The sequence below is a fragment of the Mya arenaria genome, chromosome 13, assembly GCF_026914265.1.
Source record: "Mya arenaria isolate MELC-2E11 chromosome 13, ASM2691426v1".
Taxonomy (NCBI): domain Eukaryota; kingdom Metazoa; phylum Mollusca; class Bivalvia; order Myida; family Myidae; genus Mya; species Mya arenaria.
In genome coordinates this window covers 41,768,325-41,784,663 of record NC_069134.1, presented here as the reverse complement: position 1 = coordinate 41,784,663, position 16,339 = coordinate 41,768,325, and the positions used below count along the sequence as shown (strand labels likewise).

The window sequence follows — 16,339 nt, the reverse complement described above, 5'->3', positions numbered from 1 at the left end:
TAGCATATTGGTCAAATTCGAATGTGTGATAAGTGCTCCTTTTTCCACATTCAACTTGAGATTTTGTTAGCTGATTGGGTCACTAATAATAAATGAGAAATGGAACAGCTTTAGCTAGGGCCTATGTACAAATGTTTAAAGTCAAGGTCAGACATTGTGGATATACCTCGTCATGTGATGTGCTTGTATGCACAGATTCTCGTGTAATATTGAGATAACTCGGCATAAAAGTACATATGAATGATAAAATTAAAAGTTGATTTCAAAACATAGATATACAGGTCATAATAAAGGTTGTAATACCCTGACGGCCATCATTCAAAACTATGAGCAGCTTGATTAATTTTGTGTATGATTTTCCAAATTTAAAACCAAACAAAAAATACATGTAATATATTTATACCCCCAAATCTCAGAATTTTTAGATAATACATTATCAAGAACTAAAATTAAACTGTACTGAAATAGAAATATGGTACAACAAAAAATGTTTTCACTGTTGACCTTTTTAAAGCAATGAAAGTTTTATAAATGTTCAAGTTGAGGGTTTTATTGGCGTTCTACAGGCAAAATATGGAGAATGTTCTGTAAATCTTTCTTTGGATTCATTTTCTTTTGCAATTATTTAAATTTGTTATTTAAAGAACAAAAGTTAGTCATTACTTTGTACATAATATATGGGAATTCGCTGAAATATGTAATATCCTTTAGAATAATACAACAATTGTTTGGGGTAACCAGGCATCAAATCTTACTTTACTGTACCATTGTAAATGTTCGGAATATAATAGCATATTGAAAAACACTAACCATCAAGTGCTTAGTAAATCAAGGCAAAGCCTTTGTCAATTTCATCCAATACAGTAGGAGTTGAAAAGTCTTCAATATGGCTATTAAAATATTTCAACAAGGGGTTGAAAAGTCTTTGATTTAGGGGTTGAAAAGTCCAAACAGGTAGGCGTTAAAAAGTCTTTAAAATAGGGGTTGAAAAGTCTAAGGGTTGAAAAGTCTTCGTTTTGAGAAGTGGTTGAAAAGTCTTGGGGGTTGAAAAGCATGCTCCCAAAATTGTGTTGTGTAACCTTCCATCAGGGGAGAAGCAGCAATATGTATTTGTCAGTAACCTTTACAGTTTTATGAACACCGAAACCTAAGAAGTAAAATCATTCAAATGATACTAATTAAAAAATAAAGTATCAGATGTTTAAATGAAAAGTGAAAATATCACCTATTAAATTAACAAACTCTCCCGTTACGCGCCATCCGAAATTATACAGAGGTATCACAGAGAAAAACAAGATTTTTCTTCATTTTTCTCGAAGATCAGCGTACCTGTGTCAGAAAATGGTGAAAAGGAAGGTATCAGGAGACAACGGTAACGATTAAAATGATAATTTGTGATTATCTTTTGCAGTTTTCGTGTTTTGTTATTGAAATGTTGGTGTATCCGGATATACGCTAATTCGGATATATATTGTTTATAAACCTTACTCAATACTGCAGTTACATTTATTTGACTGATGTCATGTAAAAAATATTTATGTTACCTTACATTTATTTTGTGCTTACACAATTGATACTTTAACTTATGCACCAGTCAATTGTAGTCATTCTACAATGCCGTCCAGGCTGTAGTGTGTGTGGGTTAGAACCAGCCACCCGGTTAGCTCATTTGGTTAGAGCGCCGTGCTAGTGTTCTGGCGGTCGTGGGTTCGAGCACCACACAGGGCGCACTTTTCCTCCCAGGTTTACTTTACTGGTGGCAGCAGTGGGATGGCAGGAGTGCCTCCGTCGGCCTTAAAGGTTAATGGGGGGAGGAGTGTAGAAACAGCAGCTCGGTTAGCTCAGTTGGTTAGAGCGCTGTGCTAGTGTTCCGGCGGTCGTGGGTTCGAGCCCCTCACCGGGTGCACTTTTGCTCCTAGGTTTACTTTAAGGCTTCTTTTTATTAAATGATGTTTAGCCTGGACTAAACATCATTCTTCTTTTTATTAAATGATGTTTAGCCTGCACTAAACATTAAAAAAGAAGACTGGACAGACTTTTAGAATGACTAGTGTCACCTACATGTAGGGACTAAGGGTAGGTTGTTTCTTTCAGCATTTATTGAGTGTTGCCATAATTGATAAATCAGATACTCTGAAAAAAAATACAAAGAAAACTTAAGTGTCTGCCAAACAAGGCATTCTAGATTTTTAGACTTTTGTTGCTGTTATTGTCATGACTTCTCATGGTAAAATATCAATATGAACTTGATATATAAACAAATAATCATCCATGTTTTTTCTGTTCGCAATTGCATATTTCATTTGTAGGTAATGTCACCAAGTCAATTCCTGTGGCTCACCAGCTATCAGATCTAGAGATAAGTGAAGTGAGAAGCAAGCTACTGGCCTGGTATGATGCAAACAAGCGAGACCTACCATGGAGAAAGCAGGCTTCAAACCCAGATATAAACCAGAGGGCTTACGCTGGTACATAGAATCGTTTGATCAATTATATTGTTGGTTCTGTAATGCTTATGTTGGAATGTAATTGTAACTTACCATCTTAAAAAGTCTTACATTTTGTTACATATCTTTCTAAAGCCATAGTATTTTTTTTGTCATGATTAAAGATTTAAATTAAGCTGATGCTGGTATGTTTTTGATTGTCAGTATTTTGAAGGAATAATATCATCTGCAACTCTGCATGCAAAATATCATAGCATTTAACTAGCACAACTTGCCAATCAGTGATATAATCATCTAATTTATATTGTGCTTTTTTGAGATGTTGTACGTTATTTCAGTTTGGGTGTCAGAAATCATGCTACAGCAGACACAAGTGGCCACGGTCATTAACTACTACAATAAATGGATGAAGGTATTATTATTCTTAATCTCCATAAAATACTAATTTCCTGTACACAAATAGATTATATAAATAATTTGATATAGATCTGACAAGACTCACGTCATGACCATCTGAACACAAAATGCTAAAGTTAAACCATTGTTTAAGAAAAACAACAGATCTGATGTTTCAAACTATCGACCTGTAAGCATACTATGTATAGTTTCAAAAATCTTAGAAAGAGTTGTATACAACCAACTAGAATCTTTTCTTGTTAAACATGGATTATTATACGAACTTCAGAGTGGTTTTAGATGTAACTATTCAACTGACTCCTGCCTAATTCATTTGACCGACCATATAAAAGAACAAAATTCCAAAGGTCTATATATAGGAATGATTATGCTGATCTTCAAAAGGCGTTTGATACCGTAGATCACAAAATTCTATGTCAGAAGTTAAAAGAAATCGGTGTGGATTCAATTGAGTGGTTTCAATCATATTTATCTGGACGTAAACAAGTTGTCAATGTAAATAATACAACGTCTGAATTCATGAACATCTCTTGTGGCGTTCCTCAAGGAAGCATACTTGGACCATTGCTGTTTTTATGCTATGTCAATTATATGAGTATAAGCATAAGTGAAAAATGTAAATTAATATTATATGCAGATGAAAGTGCTATCCTATTCTCACACAAAGATCCGTCTGTTATTAGCAATGTACTCGGCAAGGAACTTGAAAACTGTAGTAAGTGGTTAGTTGACAACAAACTGTCTTTGCATCTTGGAAAAACAGAATGTATTTTATTTGGGTCTAAAAGAAAACTAGCAAAAGTTGATAGCTTTAATGTAAACTGCAATGGCCATATCATAAAACCTAAACAATCTGTTAAATATCTTGGAAGTATACTGGACAATGATCTCAGTGCTGCATCTATTGTTAACAATATTGTCAGTAAAGTTAATTCTAGGCTAAAATTTTTATATAGACAAAATCGTTTTTTAGATATGAATCTAAGAAGATTGTTATGTAACTCCTTAATACAATGTCATTTTGACTATGCATCGACATCTTGGTACAGTGGTATATCTAAACAATTCAAGAACAGAATACAGGTCACTCAGAACAAAGTTGTCAGATTTATTTATGGCTATGATTGTAGAACTTCCCTGAAAGTCTCGGCTTTCAGTGATATTGGATGGCTTAATATAGAAAATAGGATAAAGCAACTACGACTAAACCATGTACATAAAATCTTTAATAGCAAATGCCCATCATACTTAAATGAACATTTTACTTTAGTCTCAGCCACACATTCTTACAACAGTAGACATAGTGCTGGAAATTTTAAAGTGCCACAGGCTGACAGTTTTATATTAAATACTTTCAAGCAATCCAGGACTGGAACAGTCTTCCAATAAAGTTAAAAGAATTGAAAAATAAGAATACTTTTAAAAATGAAGTGAAATCACATCTCATTGTTGGTATGAAATGTGCAGAAATGGAAGATTTCCTGTTTTATTAATTGTTATTCATTTAATCTTGCATATCAGTTCTAAGATTTTTGTCATATTATGCTAAAGTGTCATATGGTTTCAACAATCGGTTGCATTATAACTGTAAAAGTTCGATCTCAAACATTTAAACCTTCTTTAACTGGTCAAGAGTACATGCATGTTATTTGTGTATAAGAAAACCTAATTTAAACAGCTTACAACTGAGATCTTGGCAAATAATTATATTTGTCATAAGGACCCCATTGGAAATAAGTTGAATAACTTTAATGGGTTATCCTGTGTTATATACCGGTAAAGCATTCTAATGATGTTGTGCTTTAGTATAGATATCATCACTAATACTTTGTTAATCAGTCTGTGTTATAACTTTATGAGATATTTGGTTTGTTACTATGACATATATATATGCACGAATAAATCTATCTATCTATGACTCAATATAAAAAAGTATTCAAGTCCATCTTTTTCTAAGCTCATGAATCTTGTTAATTCATCGCAGGAACTCAATAAATGCCCTTTACTTCCATGTTTATCTTGACTATGTTCAGTGTTTTTCAGAAATGGCCAACACTACAGGATCTAGCCTCAGCATCCCTTGAGGTATAGTGATTAAGGCTTGACAAAAAAAGCTTAAAACAAATATTCAACTGTATTATTTAAGTGAAATGTCTTAACATTAAAACATTCTTTATTTCATTTTTATGGAGATACCATATTTTTTTTAAGTCATGTACAATGTTAATATATACCTGTAAATCAGACAATAATATGGAAAAAGAAATTTATATATGTTATAGTTAAACATTTTAACAATTCAGGTTTCTTACAATTGCTCCGTGTATTATTTGTGATGATTCTCATGTATTTCTTTAGGAAGTAAATGAGATGTGGTCAGGGCTTGGATATTACTCACGAGGAAGAAGATTGTTTGAAGGTGCTAAAAAGGTACAGTTTGGTCTAGGTCCATTTTTATCCCCCGCCTTGAAAGGCGAGGGGATATAGTAATGGTAGGCGCGATTCCGTGCGTGTGTGTGTGTGTGCGTCCGTCCGTCCCACATTCATTTCTTTGCATCTCCTCTTACATTTCTCATGCGATTTCTACCAAACTTTCACAGATTGATGATCATAAAGTGAAGCAGCGCATATTGTCGGGCTTTTAGGATTCGACCATTTTTGAAAGAGTTATAGCCCTTTGTTTATTTTACATTTAAAATTGGTTTCTTCGCCACTCCTCTTACGTTTTTCATGCGATTTCTACCAAACTTTCACAGATTGATGATCATATAGGGAAGCAGTGCATATTGTCGGGCTTTCCTGATTTGACCATTTTTGAAAGAGTCATTGCCCTTTGCTTATTTTACATTTAAAATTGGTTTCTTCGCAAATCCTCTTACGTTTTTCATGCGATTTCTACCAAACTTTCACAGATTGATGACTAAATAGTGGCGCAGCCCATATTGTGGGGCTTTCGCGATTCGTCCATTTTTGAAAGAGTTAATGCCCTTTTTTTACATTTGAAATTGGTTTCTTCACAACTCTTCTTACATTTTTCATGCAATTTCTACCAAACTTTCACAGATTGATGACTATATAGTGACACAGCGCATATTGTCAGGCTTTCACGATTCGACCATTCAGATATAGCTGTCTGTGACCGCTCTTGTCTTATATGGTGTTTAAATATTTGGGTTTACTAAAGAAATTCTTACAATTTTATTAACATATCAAATGCAGGCTTGTTGAAGAACATTTCTATTTCAATGACTGCACATATTTTCTCTTTTCATTCATCTGATTTGAAAGCTATACATGCGGAAATCCAAATGTTGACGTATCAAATTTATTAACCTAGCAAGCATATTAATATTACAAGGCTGTATTTTTGCAAGTAGTATATTATATTGTATAACTGTTTTAATGATTTATTGTGTTTTTCCCCAGGTAGTTGATGAGCTGGATGGGGAGATGCCAAAAGATGCAGACAGCCTTCTTAAACACCTGCCTGGAGTTGGGAAGTACACAGCTGGTGCTATAGCATCCATTGCCTATAACCAGGTAATGTTTCTTTACTTATATCTTTGATGCATTGAGTGTGATGAAATCTGCATGAAGTTCTGACGACTTGATTCCACTTGAATTCAGTATTTTTTAATCGCTAATTTCCTTCTAAAACATTCACCTGGAGTGGGGAATACATGACAGAGGCAAAAGAATCTGTTGCATACAACCAGGTATTGTTTGATATTTTACGATAGACAAACATGTAATATTTCATCTTGAGGTTGATGTTTCTTTATGCTACGTGATCAAAACTACCTACTGTTAAGTTCAGAAATTAACAGAAGGGGTCTTCAAGCTGAAACACATTGGCAAACATTTGCTGGTTATTGAATGACTCCAGGTTTCATTTTCCCAATCATTTTAAACTGATGAGTTTTTCTAGGGGGAGGGGAGAGGGATGGTAGATCTCAAAATGACCCATCACAGCAGTTCTGGAGCTTGCTCATTCTCAATTCCTGGACCTAACTACCTGACACATGCACTTTAAAATACAAGTTGTGTTTCATTACACAATTGGAAAGAGAAATATGGCTTGATTGATTGATTCAAATCTCATCCCCTATATATTTCAGTGTACTGGTCTAGTCGATGGCAATGTGATCAGGGTCCTGTCTAGACTGCGGATGATTGGAGCGGACAGTACAAGCCAGCCTGTCATTGATGCTCTGTGGTAAGGTGGGACAGAAACTTTCAACCTACAAGAGATTAAGGATGTTTTATTTTAAGCAAAAATACCTGTGGGTAATTCTAAATTGCCTTCTAATGTAACACTAGGCCTTGTACTGTTTGTGTGTTCTTAACATGATTTGAAACATAAACACAATCCAGGTAAGTCTTTCTATCAGATATTTCTAAAGATTGTTTTCCATCTTTCTACATACATCTAAACACATCACTGGCAAATGCAGCTGTGGACAATGAACGTCTCTGAGACTTCAACTGGTCAATTGTAGAGTTAGGTGCTCCTATTTGTATATCGAAATCCCCAAACTGTTTTCAATCTTTTATCTATACATTTCCACAGGTCTTTAGCAAATGCAGTAGTGGATAAGGAACGACCAGGAGATTTCAACCAGTCACTGATGGAGTTGGGTGCCACAGTATGTACGCCTAAATCTCCCGACTGTGCTGCCTGTCCACTACGTAACAATTGCAAGGCTTATGCTAAAGTAAGTAGGTTTAATTTGCTGGTGACATTTCCTTTCCTTACAGTTTCAAAAACTGGCAAAGAGTGAAATTCTGCAATAAGCATTTTTAGCTCGTCTGATTTTTGAAATAAAATGAAAAACTATTCATAATTGTCATCACTTGATTGTCGTTGTCGGAGGCGTTGGTTAAATTTTGCGTTTAGGTCACTGACATGGAAACTATCAAAGTTATCACTTTGAAATATGGGGAACATGTTCATCTAATACCCTTTTTCACATTGTACCCTAAAGATGCTGAGTCTCGCCTATCAAAGCTATCACTTTCAAACTTTGGAATACCTGTTCACCTTAAACCTCAAAAGGATAAAATCAGACATGCGTTAATAACCCGCAGGTGGTGCTCTTTTATATATGTAGAGCAGTCCAAAATGAATCAGAATGTAGTAAACAAATTGATACAGATGTTATTGATAATTTGATTTAGTATCACAGTGACATTGATGTTTATTAAGTTAATAAAAATGACAGAAAACATGAATAAAAAAAAAATCTTTTACAGGTTGAGCAACAGCGAATCAAGAACTCGGAGAAGCTTACATCAATAGCATCCGAGAAAAATGCAGTGATAGATATTGAATGCTGTAAGTTGTTGTAGATATTTTTTTATATGATAATATTATCGGAAGCAACATGCTTCATTTCAAATATAAACATGGGATATTTTGGAGTTCTAAAGTTCAGGATTAATGACTTTCATCTATTGTACAAAGGTAAAGATTGTCTTATGCTCAGATGTTTGCATCAAAAACTGTAAGAAGTGCCTTGAACTGAATATACATGACTTTGGAAACAATTCTAAAAGAGGTCCTCCATCCTGTTTCAGGCATGAATCACACATACTCAAACAGACCCATAGCTATTTTCCGGGATTGACAACTATCAGCTGTTAAAATCCATGGATATTGTTTTCTTGCCATTTTTAGATCAACAAGCATTTGGGTTAAAAAAACAACATTCGATCAACATATCAATGGGGAAAAATGTCTTAACATTCCTTTTACATTGAAACTTAGAAATATGTCTGTGTTTTACTGAAATTAAATGTTTGTTTCAGTGGCTGACCAATGTTCTCTGTGCCTGCCAGACATGGAAACCTATGATGACAGGTAATGAAATACACAGAACATGTTAACAAGGGTGTAGTTGGCCATTGAAACTCTCCAAAACTACTGTAGTGAAATCATTCTTCAGCTATTTATCAATGTAATATATGTCATGTATCATACTAGCGCTTTCTTTACACGGTTATTAACAACATGTAATCCGATTAGCTACATTGTTCTTAAATCCAATTAAGAATAATATTGAAAACCCAGTCAAGTTGTCAAAGGGTTTATTTAAACTTGTCAAGATCTTTAGGTTGAGGTTGTCCAGTTGATCTATTGGATTATGCAACCGTGTGCTGATATATGTGCTCAAATTATAATGCTATTATGGATCAACCAATTTTTTGATGATACAAGCAAACAAGACTCCAATTTAAGACTTTGGCATAAAAGAAAATACATGTAAATGTACAATTTCTCAATTTGAACATTGTTTCTTTAACAGTGCCGGTGTTACAAACTACCCACGGAAGGGAAAAAAGCGAGCGCCTAGGGAAGAAAGGACAGCCGTCTGTGTCCTGTGTAGGAAAACCCCTACAGACGAGGAATTTTTGATACGACAGAGACCAGAAAAAGGTTTGCGCTGGCAGGGCTTGCAATGTGCCCTTTTAGGGATCCAGTTGCGGCCCCATTGAAACCCCATATGGGAGTCAAATTTTTTTTTCCCTCAAAATAGATGGGGCCATAACTAGGATTTTTAATATACTAATTAATATATATATATAGATTGTAATAAATTGAAAATTGTTTTTACAGAATATTTTAACTTGTTAAGTTTTAAGATTGGTTCATGATTTAAATTGTCTCAGGATGTACCATGGGTATGCATATTAGAAGACCCTGTTTTTTTATATTTTTTATTTGTTAGAAGCCAGATAAGGGTTTGAAGAGCCTTTATTATAACACTGTCTTCCATTTATGTTTCGTCTTCAACCAATTGTTTGGCAAGTTACTTAGGCTTAGCTTTGAGGTCTTTTTTGTAAGGCCCTGAAAATCATTTTTAATCCTCGAACAAAAAATCATCGTTGAAGCATTTCTAACTAACTTTTCCATTGCTGTAGACCAGATTGGTAGGACTTATTGATCAAAATCAGATGGCCAAGTTTTCATTCCTCATTGGCATTGAACTTGCTTCTAACATATTGTCAATGTTTGAAGTATATACAGTTGGGGACATAATTGTACTATTGTTTTATTGATGGATTTTTAATCCTCGAACAAAAAATCATCGTTGAAGCATTTCTAACTAACTTTTCCATTGCTGTAGACCAGATTGGTAGGACTTATTGATCAAAATCAGATGGCCAAGTTTTCATTCCTCATTGGCATTGAACTTGCTTCTAACATATTGTCAATGTATGAAGTATATACAGTTGGGGACAGTAATGTACTATTGTTTGATCTTTGATCCTCAAACAAAAGTACCACACATAAAAAATAAATCCAATCATCTAATAATTATTATATTTATAGTTTGAAAATCACAAAATAAACCCAAATCAACTTGCTTCTAACATACTATTCATGTTTGGAGTATATACAGTTGGGGATATTGATGTGATTTAGTTTAAATATGGGACTTTTTGTCCTCTAACAAAAGTACCACAGACAACAGATACATGTAACATGCATCCACATAATGGTGTGAAAATCTCAAAATAAAACCCAAATCAACTTGCTTCTAACATATTGTCAATGTTTGAAGTATATACAGTTGGGGACATAATTGTACTATTGTTTTATTGATGGATTTTTAATCCTCGAACAAAAGTACCACAGATAAAGAATATATCCATTCCATAGTTTGAAATGAAACCCAAATCAACTTGCTTCTAACATACTATGAATGTGTGGAGTATATACAGTTGGGGACAGTAATGTACTATTGTTTTATTGATGGATTTTTAATCCTCGAACAAAAGTACCACAGATTAGTTTTAAGAAAAAATCCATCCATCCAATATTGATAGTCTAAAAATGACAAAATGTAACCCAGATCAACTTGCTTCTAACATATTGTCAATGTCTGAAGTATATACAGTTGGGGACATAATTGTACTATTGTTTTATTAATGGATCTTTGATCCTCGAACAAAAGTACTACAGCTAAAGAATATATCCGTTTCAGTTTGAAATAAAACCCGAATCAACTTGCTTCTAACATACTATTAATGTTTGAAGTATATACAGTTGGGGACAGTAATGTACTATTGTTTTATTGATGGATTTTTAATCCTTGAACAAAAGTACCACAGATTAATTTTAAGAAAAAAATCCATCCATCCAATATTGATAGTCTAAAAATGACAAAATGAAACCCAAATCAACTTGCTTCTAACATATTGTCAATGTCTGAAGTATATACAGCTGGGGACATAATTGTACTATTGTTTTATTAATGGATTTTTGATCCTCGAACAAAAGTACCACGGATAAAGAATATATCCATTCCATAGTTTGAAATGAAACCCAAATCAACTTGCTTCTAACATACTATGAATGTGTGGAGTATATACAGTTGGGGACAGTAAAGTACTATTGTTTTATTGTTGGATCTTTGATCCTCGAACAAAAGTACCACAGATTAATTTTAAGAAAAAATCCATCCAATATTGATAGTCGAAAAATGACAAAATGAAACCCAAATCAACTTGCTTCTAACATACTGTAAGTGTTTGGAGTATATACAGTTGGGGATATAAATGTACATGTCTTTCTACAAGGCAGGATTCCTTCTGTTCTTTTAGATAAGAACTACAATTCATTTATAATGATAATTTTACTGGCCAATATTGAAAACTCTTTGTTTTTCTAAAACAGGTTCTGTTCTGTTGAACAGATCGTCATGGTAGAAAGATGGCTAATAAGAGAAACAGCATATGCCTCAAATAAAGTCTTATACTACCATACTACCAATAAATTACAAAATTACATTTAAACATAATATTTTGTTGAAGGATTATGGGGGGGGGGTCCGAAGCAAAGTTAACACGAGTGAAAAGGCTTTTGTTTACACTACGTAATTTACAGTTTTGTTTTCAGAGGAACTTGAAGATGAGGCTATACAATTTTAAGCAAACCATTCTTGTTATAGGTTTACATGCTGTGCTATGGGAGCAAAATATAAGCGGGAGATGGAGAGAGATTACCATAATTTATAGTAACGCTTACTGCAAATGTGGCAAGGCTGTTGAGTGAATACAAAATATTTACACCTACCATTCTGTTATAGGTTTGCTTGCGGGGCTATGGGAGTTCCCTAGCAAGCTGTTAGTTGGAGAGGGTGAGAGTTTACCATACAGCGATGTTTTGATAGAACATGGAGTAGAAGTGTTGTATGCAACAAAAAAAATCAGATGCGGAGAGGTACGAGACAATGTTTCAAGTAAAGGATAATATTGATTTAGTGATTCCACATATTCATAGCTGATGTAAAGCACCCAAAAATAACCAAGCATGAAATGGTTTTACTGTACTTTTGGGGTACCAAATACAATATTTTAACCTGGGTACCCGTCCATGCCCTTCACCTCACCCTTGATGTTAGAAGATAAAAAGTTGAGGTATTTGGCACCATTTTTTGCAGGCAAAACTCAAAAGCCATTTAAAATGTTCTAATGAAACTTGGTACACTTGTTTCCAGAGACAAGGCTTAAATTATTGTCTAGTTATGCCCCTTTTTCAACTGAAAATAAATGTGTGTTCTTGTTTACTCGGCAACACTCTTGTTTGTTTAATATCATTGTCATTGAAATAAACATATCCTATTGTTTTCCAGGTAGTTCATATATTCTCACACATTCATCAGACCTATGATGTCGAGGGTGTGATCGCCGGGGACAGCGACATACAGGAGGACACAGAAAACAGGGACCAAGCGAGGTACCGCTGGGTCACCAGGCAACAGTTTTCTGAGGCAGCAGTTTCCACAGCAATGAGAAAGGTATGTGGGTAACATTTTTTATCATCCTGAAACAGCTGTATTTACTTTGATTCTGTCTTAAATTTGGCAAAAGACAATTTCTTATGTAAGTCATGATAAAAGAAAATTATAGTATTATGGATATCTGCTTACAGCAGTGGTTAGCACACTCACTTTTCACAAAGGCAACTTGTGAGTTCTGGTTTTAGTGCATGTGAGTTTGTTTGATGGTAACTTAGCTGAAAGAGAGAAGTTTCTCTGGGTTCTCACAACACAAGCACCACACTCTCATGCAAAAAACGTGCCAACGAGGGCGACTTAGCATCAGTTGATATAACTTTCTTCACAATTGTTGTTAAATGATATTAATAAAGTTTAAATAACCTGGTATGATAAAATACAACACAATGGTTTGAAGTTCATGTTTGTTGAATTTTTTAAAATACAGACACATTTTTCTTTTGACAGGTTTTCAAGGCATTTGAATCTGCAACAAACCCCAAGACCCCTAGCTCAAAGGTAATATATGATACTTGTAGTGCTTGAAATTATCATTAGCCCACAAGCTAAGCTATTGTAAAATGCTGTCTGTGTTTGCTCAAATTCTGGATTTTATATAGCAAGGCTTGTTTATTAATTGATGCCAAGCTCAAGTGCAAGAATTTCGGCTTTTTCATCCAATAGTCTCATCTAGATGTCTGTATCTATAACATGAACAGTACCCATAGTAGAACATGAGAAAATAACAAAGTCCAGTACATGCCTCTTTAGTAGCAAGTGTAATCAAGGGTTCTTAAATTCATACGTAAGTCCAGATTGAGAGCTTTTAACATCAGACTATTGTACATTTGTAAAGATTGTTTTATGCTGGGATATTTGCATTAAAAAAGGGGAAGTATGGTACATTGAAATTTCAAAAAGGGTCTAAAGTTTCTAAACCTCTTAACCTTATTTTGGGCAGTCAGAACCCTGAAATCTGGATGAGTTAGTGTTAACATATATATAATACCCTTGTCCTCAAATCACTAATTATCTTGTGTCATTTAAAAAACAACATTAAATGATTAAGCCGAATAAATGAAAAAGTTCCAGTACTTATTAACAGAAAAAAGAGAATGTGGCATTAAAAGTTTGGAAACATTTGCCATGTCTGTAACTTTTACTGTCATCCAATGTTTGTTTCAGGACTCAAAACTAACAAAGTTGAAACCAAAGGAAGATAAGAATCAGAAGTCAATCGCATCTTTTTTCAAACCAAAGACTACAGCATGAACACTACTGAACATATTTTATCCATTAGTTTTAAATCTCAGGTTCGATTCTAGTAAACCTTTTTTGAAAATTTTTTTGAACAATATTAATATTTGAAATTGAGAATGGGTATGGTTCAAATGTTTCCCAATGGGAATGGGTCAAATATTTCCCAATTGGAATGGGTCAAATGTTTAGAATGGGAATGGGTCAAATGTTTAGAATGGGAAAGGGTCAAATGATTAGAATGGGAAAGGGTCAAATGTTTACCAATGGGAATGGGTCAAATGTTTACCAGTGGGAATGGGTCAAATGTTTACCAATAGAAAAGGGTCAAATGTTTCCCAATGGGAATGGGTCAAATATTTCCCATGGGATGCCTAGAAAAATGCCTTTCTAGTATGTTTTAAAGGGAGGATGCATTTCAGGATAAATCCTGAAATCAAAATTCAGTGCTTTCAATTTCAAATTGATGTAAAGTTTTGATGTAAAGTTTTTTCTTTTGCTTTATAAGTTTAAAAAAGTACCTTGAAAATGATATAAATGACTGGAAACAATGTCAGCAGGGTACTAACGACAGCTTCGGTAAATTGCAAGAATCTCTAATACTGGAACATAATGTTCAGGTTGTTTTTTTTGGTCGGGAAACCTTATTTGTGATGAGTTGAGTGAAAATGGTCAGTAGATTTGATGAACATATTTTTAGCTAGTCTGTTGAAGAAAAAAGTTGTCATAGCCTTGGTGTGTTATAACCCTTGGTCAGAACTCATTCAAGGTATTCATGTGAAACTTTGTACATATGTTACCAGTGATGAATTTTATAGTTGTTGACTTGTACGCCTTGATTTACTTAGAAAAAAAAAGATTGTTGACATAGTTTTTGATGCTCTTATAATAAATATATTTACTATGTACGGTATGTATTCATATAACTGGAATTTTTAATAGAGTTCTTCTAGAACATTGTTTTTTATGTGTATTAAAATTGTTTAAATATATTTTTGTAAAATAAACTGTAAAAAATCAATTGTTTGTGTATCAAAAATCAAGTTATCAGATGTTTTCATGAAGCATTATATTGGATTCTGATGCCTTGTAACCTGGTTACCCCTCATAAATTCGGGAGCATGTGATCACTAGTTTGTAAAGAAATGACAAAAAAATACATAAATGAAGTTATTGCATCTTTTTCCAACTGAAATTGTATGTGAAATAAGTAGTGAACTTTTTTGGGAATGTTAATGGTTAAAAAGGCTTGTTGGGTCTTATTTTGCTGATTTTATCTCTACACATTGCAAATAATACAAAACTATGGGGACACCAAGGTCTGTGTACACCTGTGTCTTTAGTCAGAAAACTGAATTCTTAAATGTTTCAAAGTATCCATAATATATATACATGATTGTAGAGCAGAGTATGTGTAACTCGTACAATTATTTTTACCATCCTTGCTCATGTTATAGAATTTTTACGATAATATTAAAGTGACACTCTTATTTAAAATCAATACATACACATGTATAACAGAATTATTTTTTGAGTGATATACCTTCAACTACTTACCCAATAATGTATTTATGGAAAAAGTCAATTACTGAGAACAGTATTACAACTGTGTATTTGATAGCTGAAAACGCAAAAATATTAAATGATTTGTGAATGCTAAAAGATTTACTGCAATCTATAGCCTCATACGGTAGCAATACCATGTTTTCTGCACATTTCTTTCAAATTAAACTCTGAATCCTTCACAAGCATCGTTGTTTTCGACATTTGCTCATCCTTTTTAGTATATTAAAACAATTGTTTTAAATGTGTTAAATTGTATTTGGGAGTAAGAGTGCATCTTTAAAATCTAGCTTTTAGAGTCCAAGTCTTAAACTCAGACTCAAGATGTTAGTGAATACGAGCACAGGCATCCAATATTCACTTTACTGAGAATCAAATGGCTTTTTCAACTTATAACCAAAAATTTAAAAATTTCTACTCAGGTCTAGCTGTAAACAAATCAGTTAACATTCTTATACCAATATATGGCCACATAGAAATACATCTTAAGATCATTGGTTCTTGGGCTCCAAGCATTTTACCATTACTGATCGGGGACCACTTTTCAGCTCCAGTCACTGTGACCTTTGACTTACTTAAAATGGATAGGGGTCATGCCCTAACGGCCTACTAAGTTTGAGGTTACTGGGCCAAAGCTTTCTTCAGTTTTTTATCAGAAAGAGTTGGAACGGACAGTTGTACCAACTTTTATGGTTCACAATATTTATGGTATATAAGGATTTTCCTTCTTTAAAAAATAGCTCCAGCTTTTTAATCCGCTTTCTATATATTGAAAACTGTACAAAGAAGCTCATATATAGTTACCCTAATGTCAGTAAAACCCATGAACCTAAGATGATGGTATGGATAGATGGCCAGATGGTTAATAGTTGA

General features: G+C 33.9%; 1 protein-coding gene across 1 annotated transcript; it reads left to right on the top strand.

Moving 5' to 3' along the window:
• Window positions 1-1,259: 1,259 nt before the first annotated feature.
• Window positions 1,260-14,911, top strand: LOC128215268 (adenine DNA glycosylase-like). Its single transcript, XM_052921975.1, has 15 exons — window positions 1,260-1,372; window positions 2,310-2,468; window positions 2,786-2,859; window positions 4,908-4,949; window positions 5,223-5,294; window positions 6,291-6,404; window positions 6,983-7,080; window positions 7,435-7,579; window positions 8,118-8,199; window positions 8,673-8,724; window positions 9,170-9,300; window positions 11,957-12,090; window positions 12,503-12,667; window positions 13,115-13,165; window positions 13,832-14,911. The coding sequence occupies exons 1-15, from the start codon at window positions 1,342-1,344 to the stop codon at window positions 13,916-13,918; spliced, it is 1,437 nt and encodes a 478-aa protein (XP_052777935.1). The 5' UTR covers window positions 1,260-1,341; the 3' UTR covers window positions 13,919-14,911.
• The last annotated feature ends 1,428 nt before the right edge of the window (window positions 14,912-16,339 follow it).

Excerpts from the sequence above, each read along its gene's own strand:
- LOC128215268 (XM_052921975.1), top strand. The coding sequence starts at position 1,342 with ATGGTGAAAAGGAAGGTATCAGGAGACAACG. Across the intron at positions 4,950-5,222 it reads TAGCCTCAGCATCCCTTGAG|GAAGTAAATGAGATGTGGTC; the intron begins GTATAGTGATTA and ends GTATTTCTTTAG. Across the intron at positions 6,405-6,982 it reads CATCCATTGCCTATAACCAG|TGTACTGGTCTAGTCGATGG; the intron begins GTAATGTTTCTT and ends TATATATTTCAG.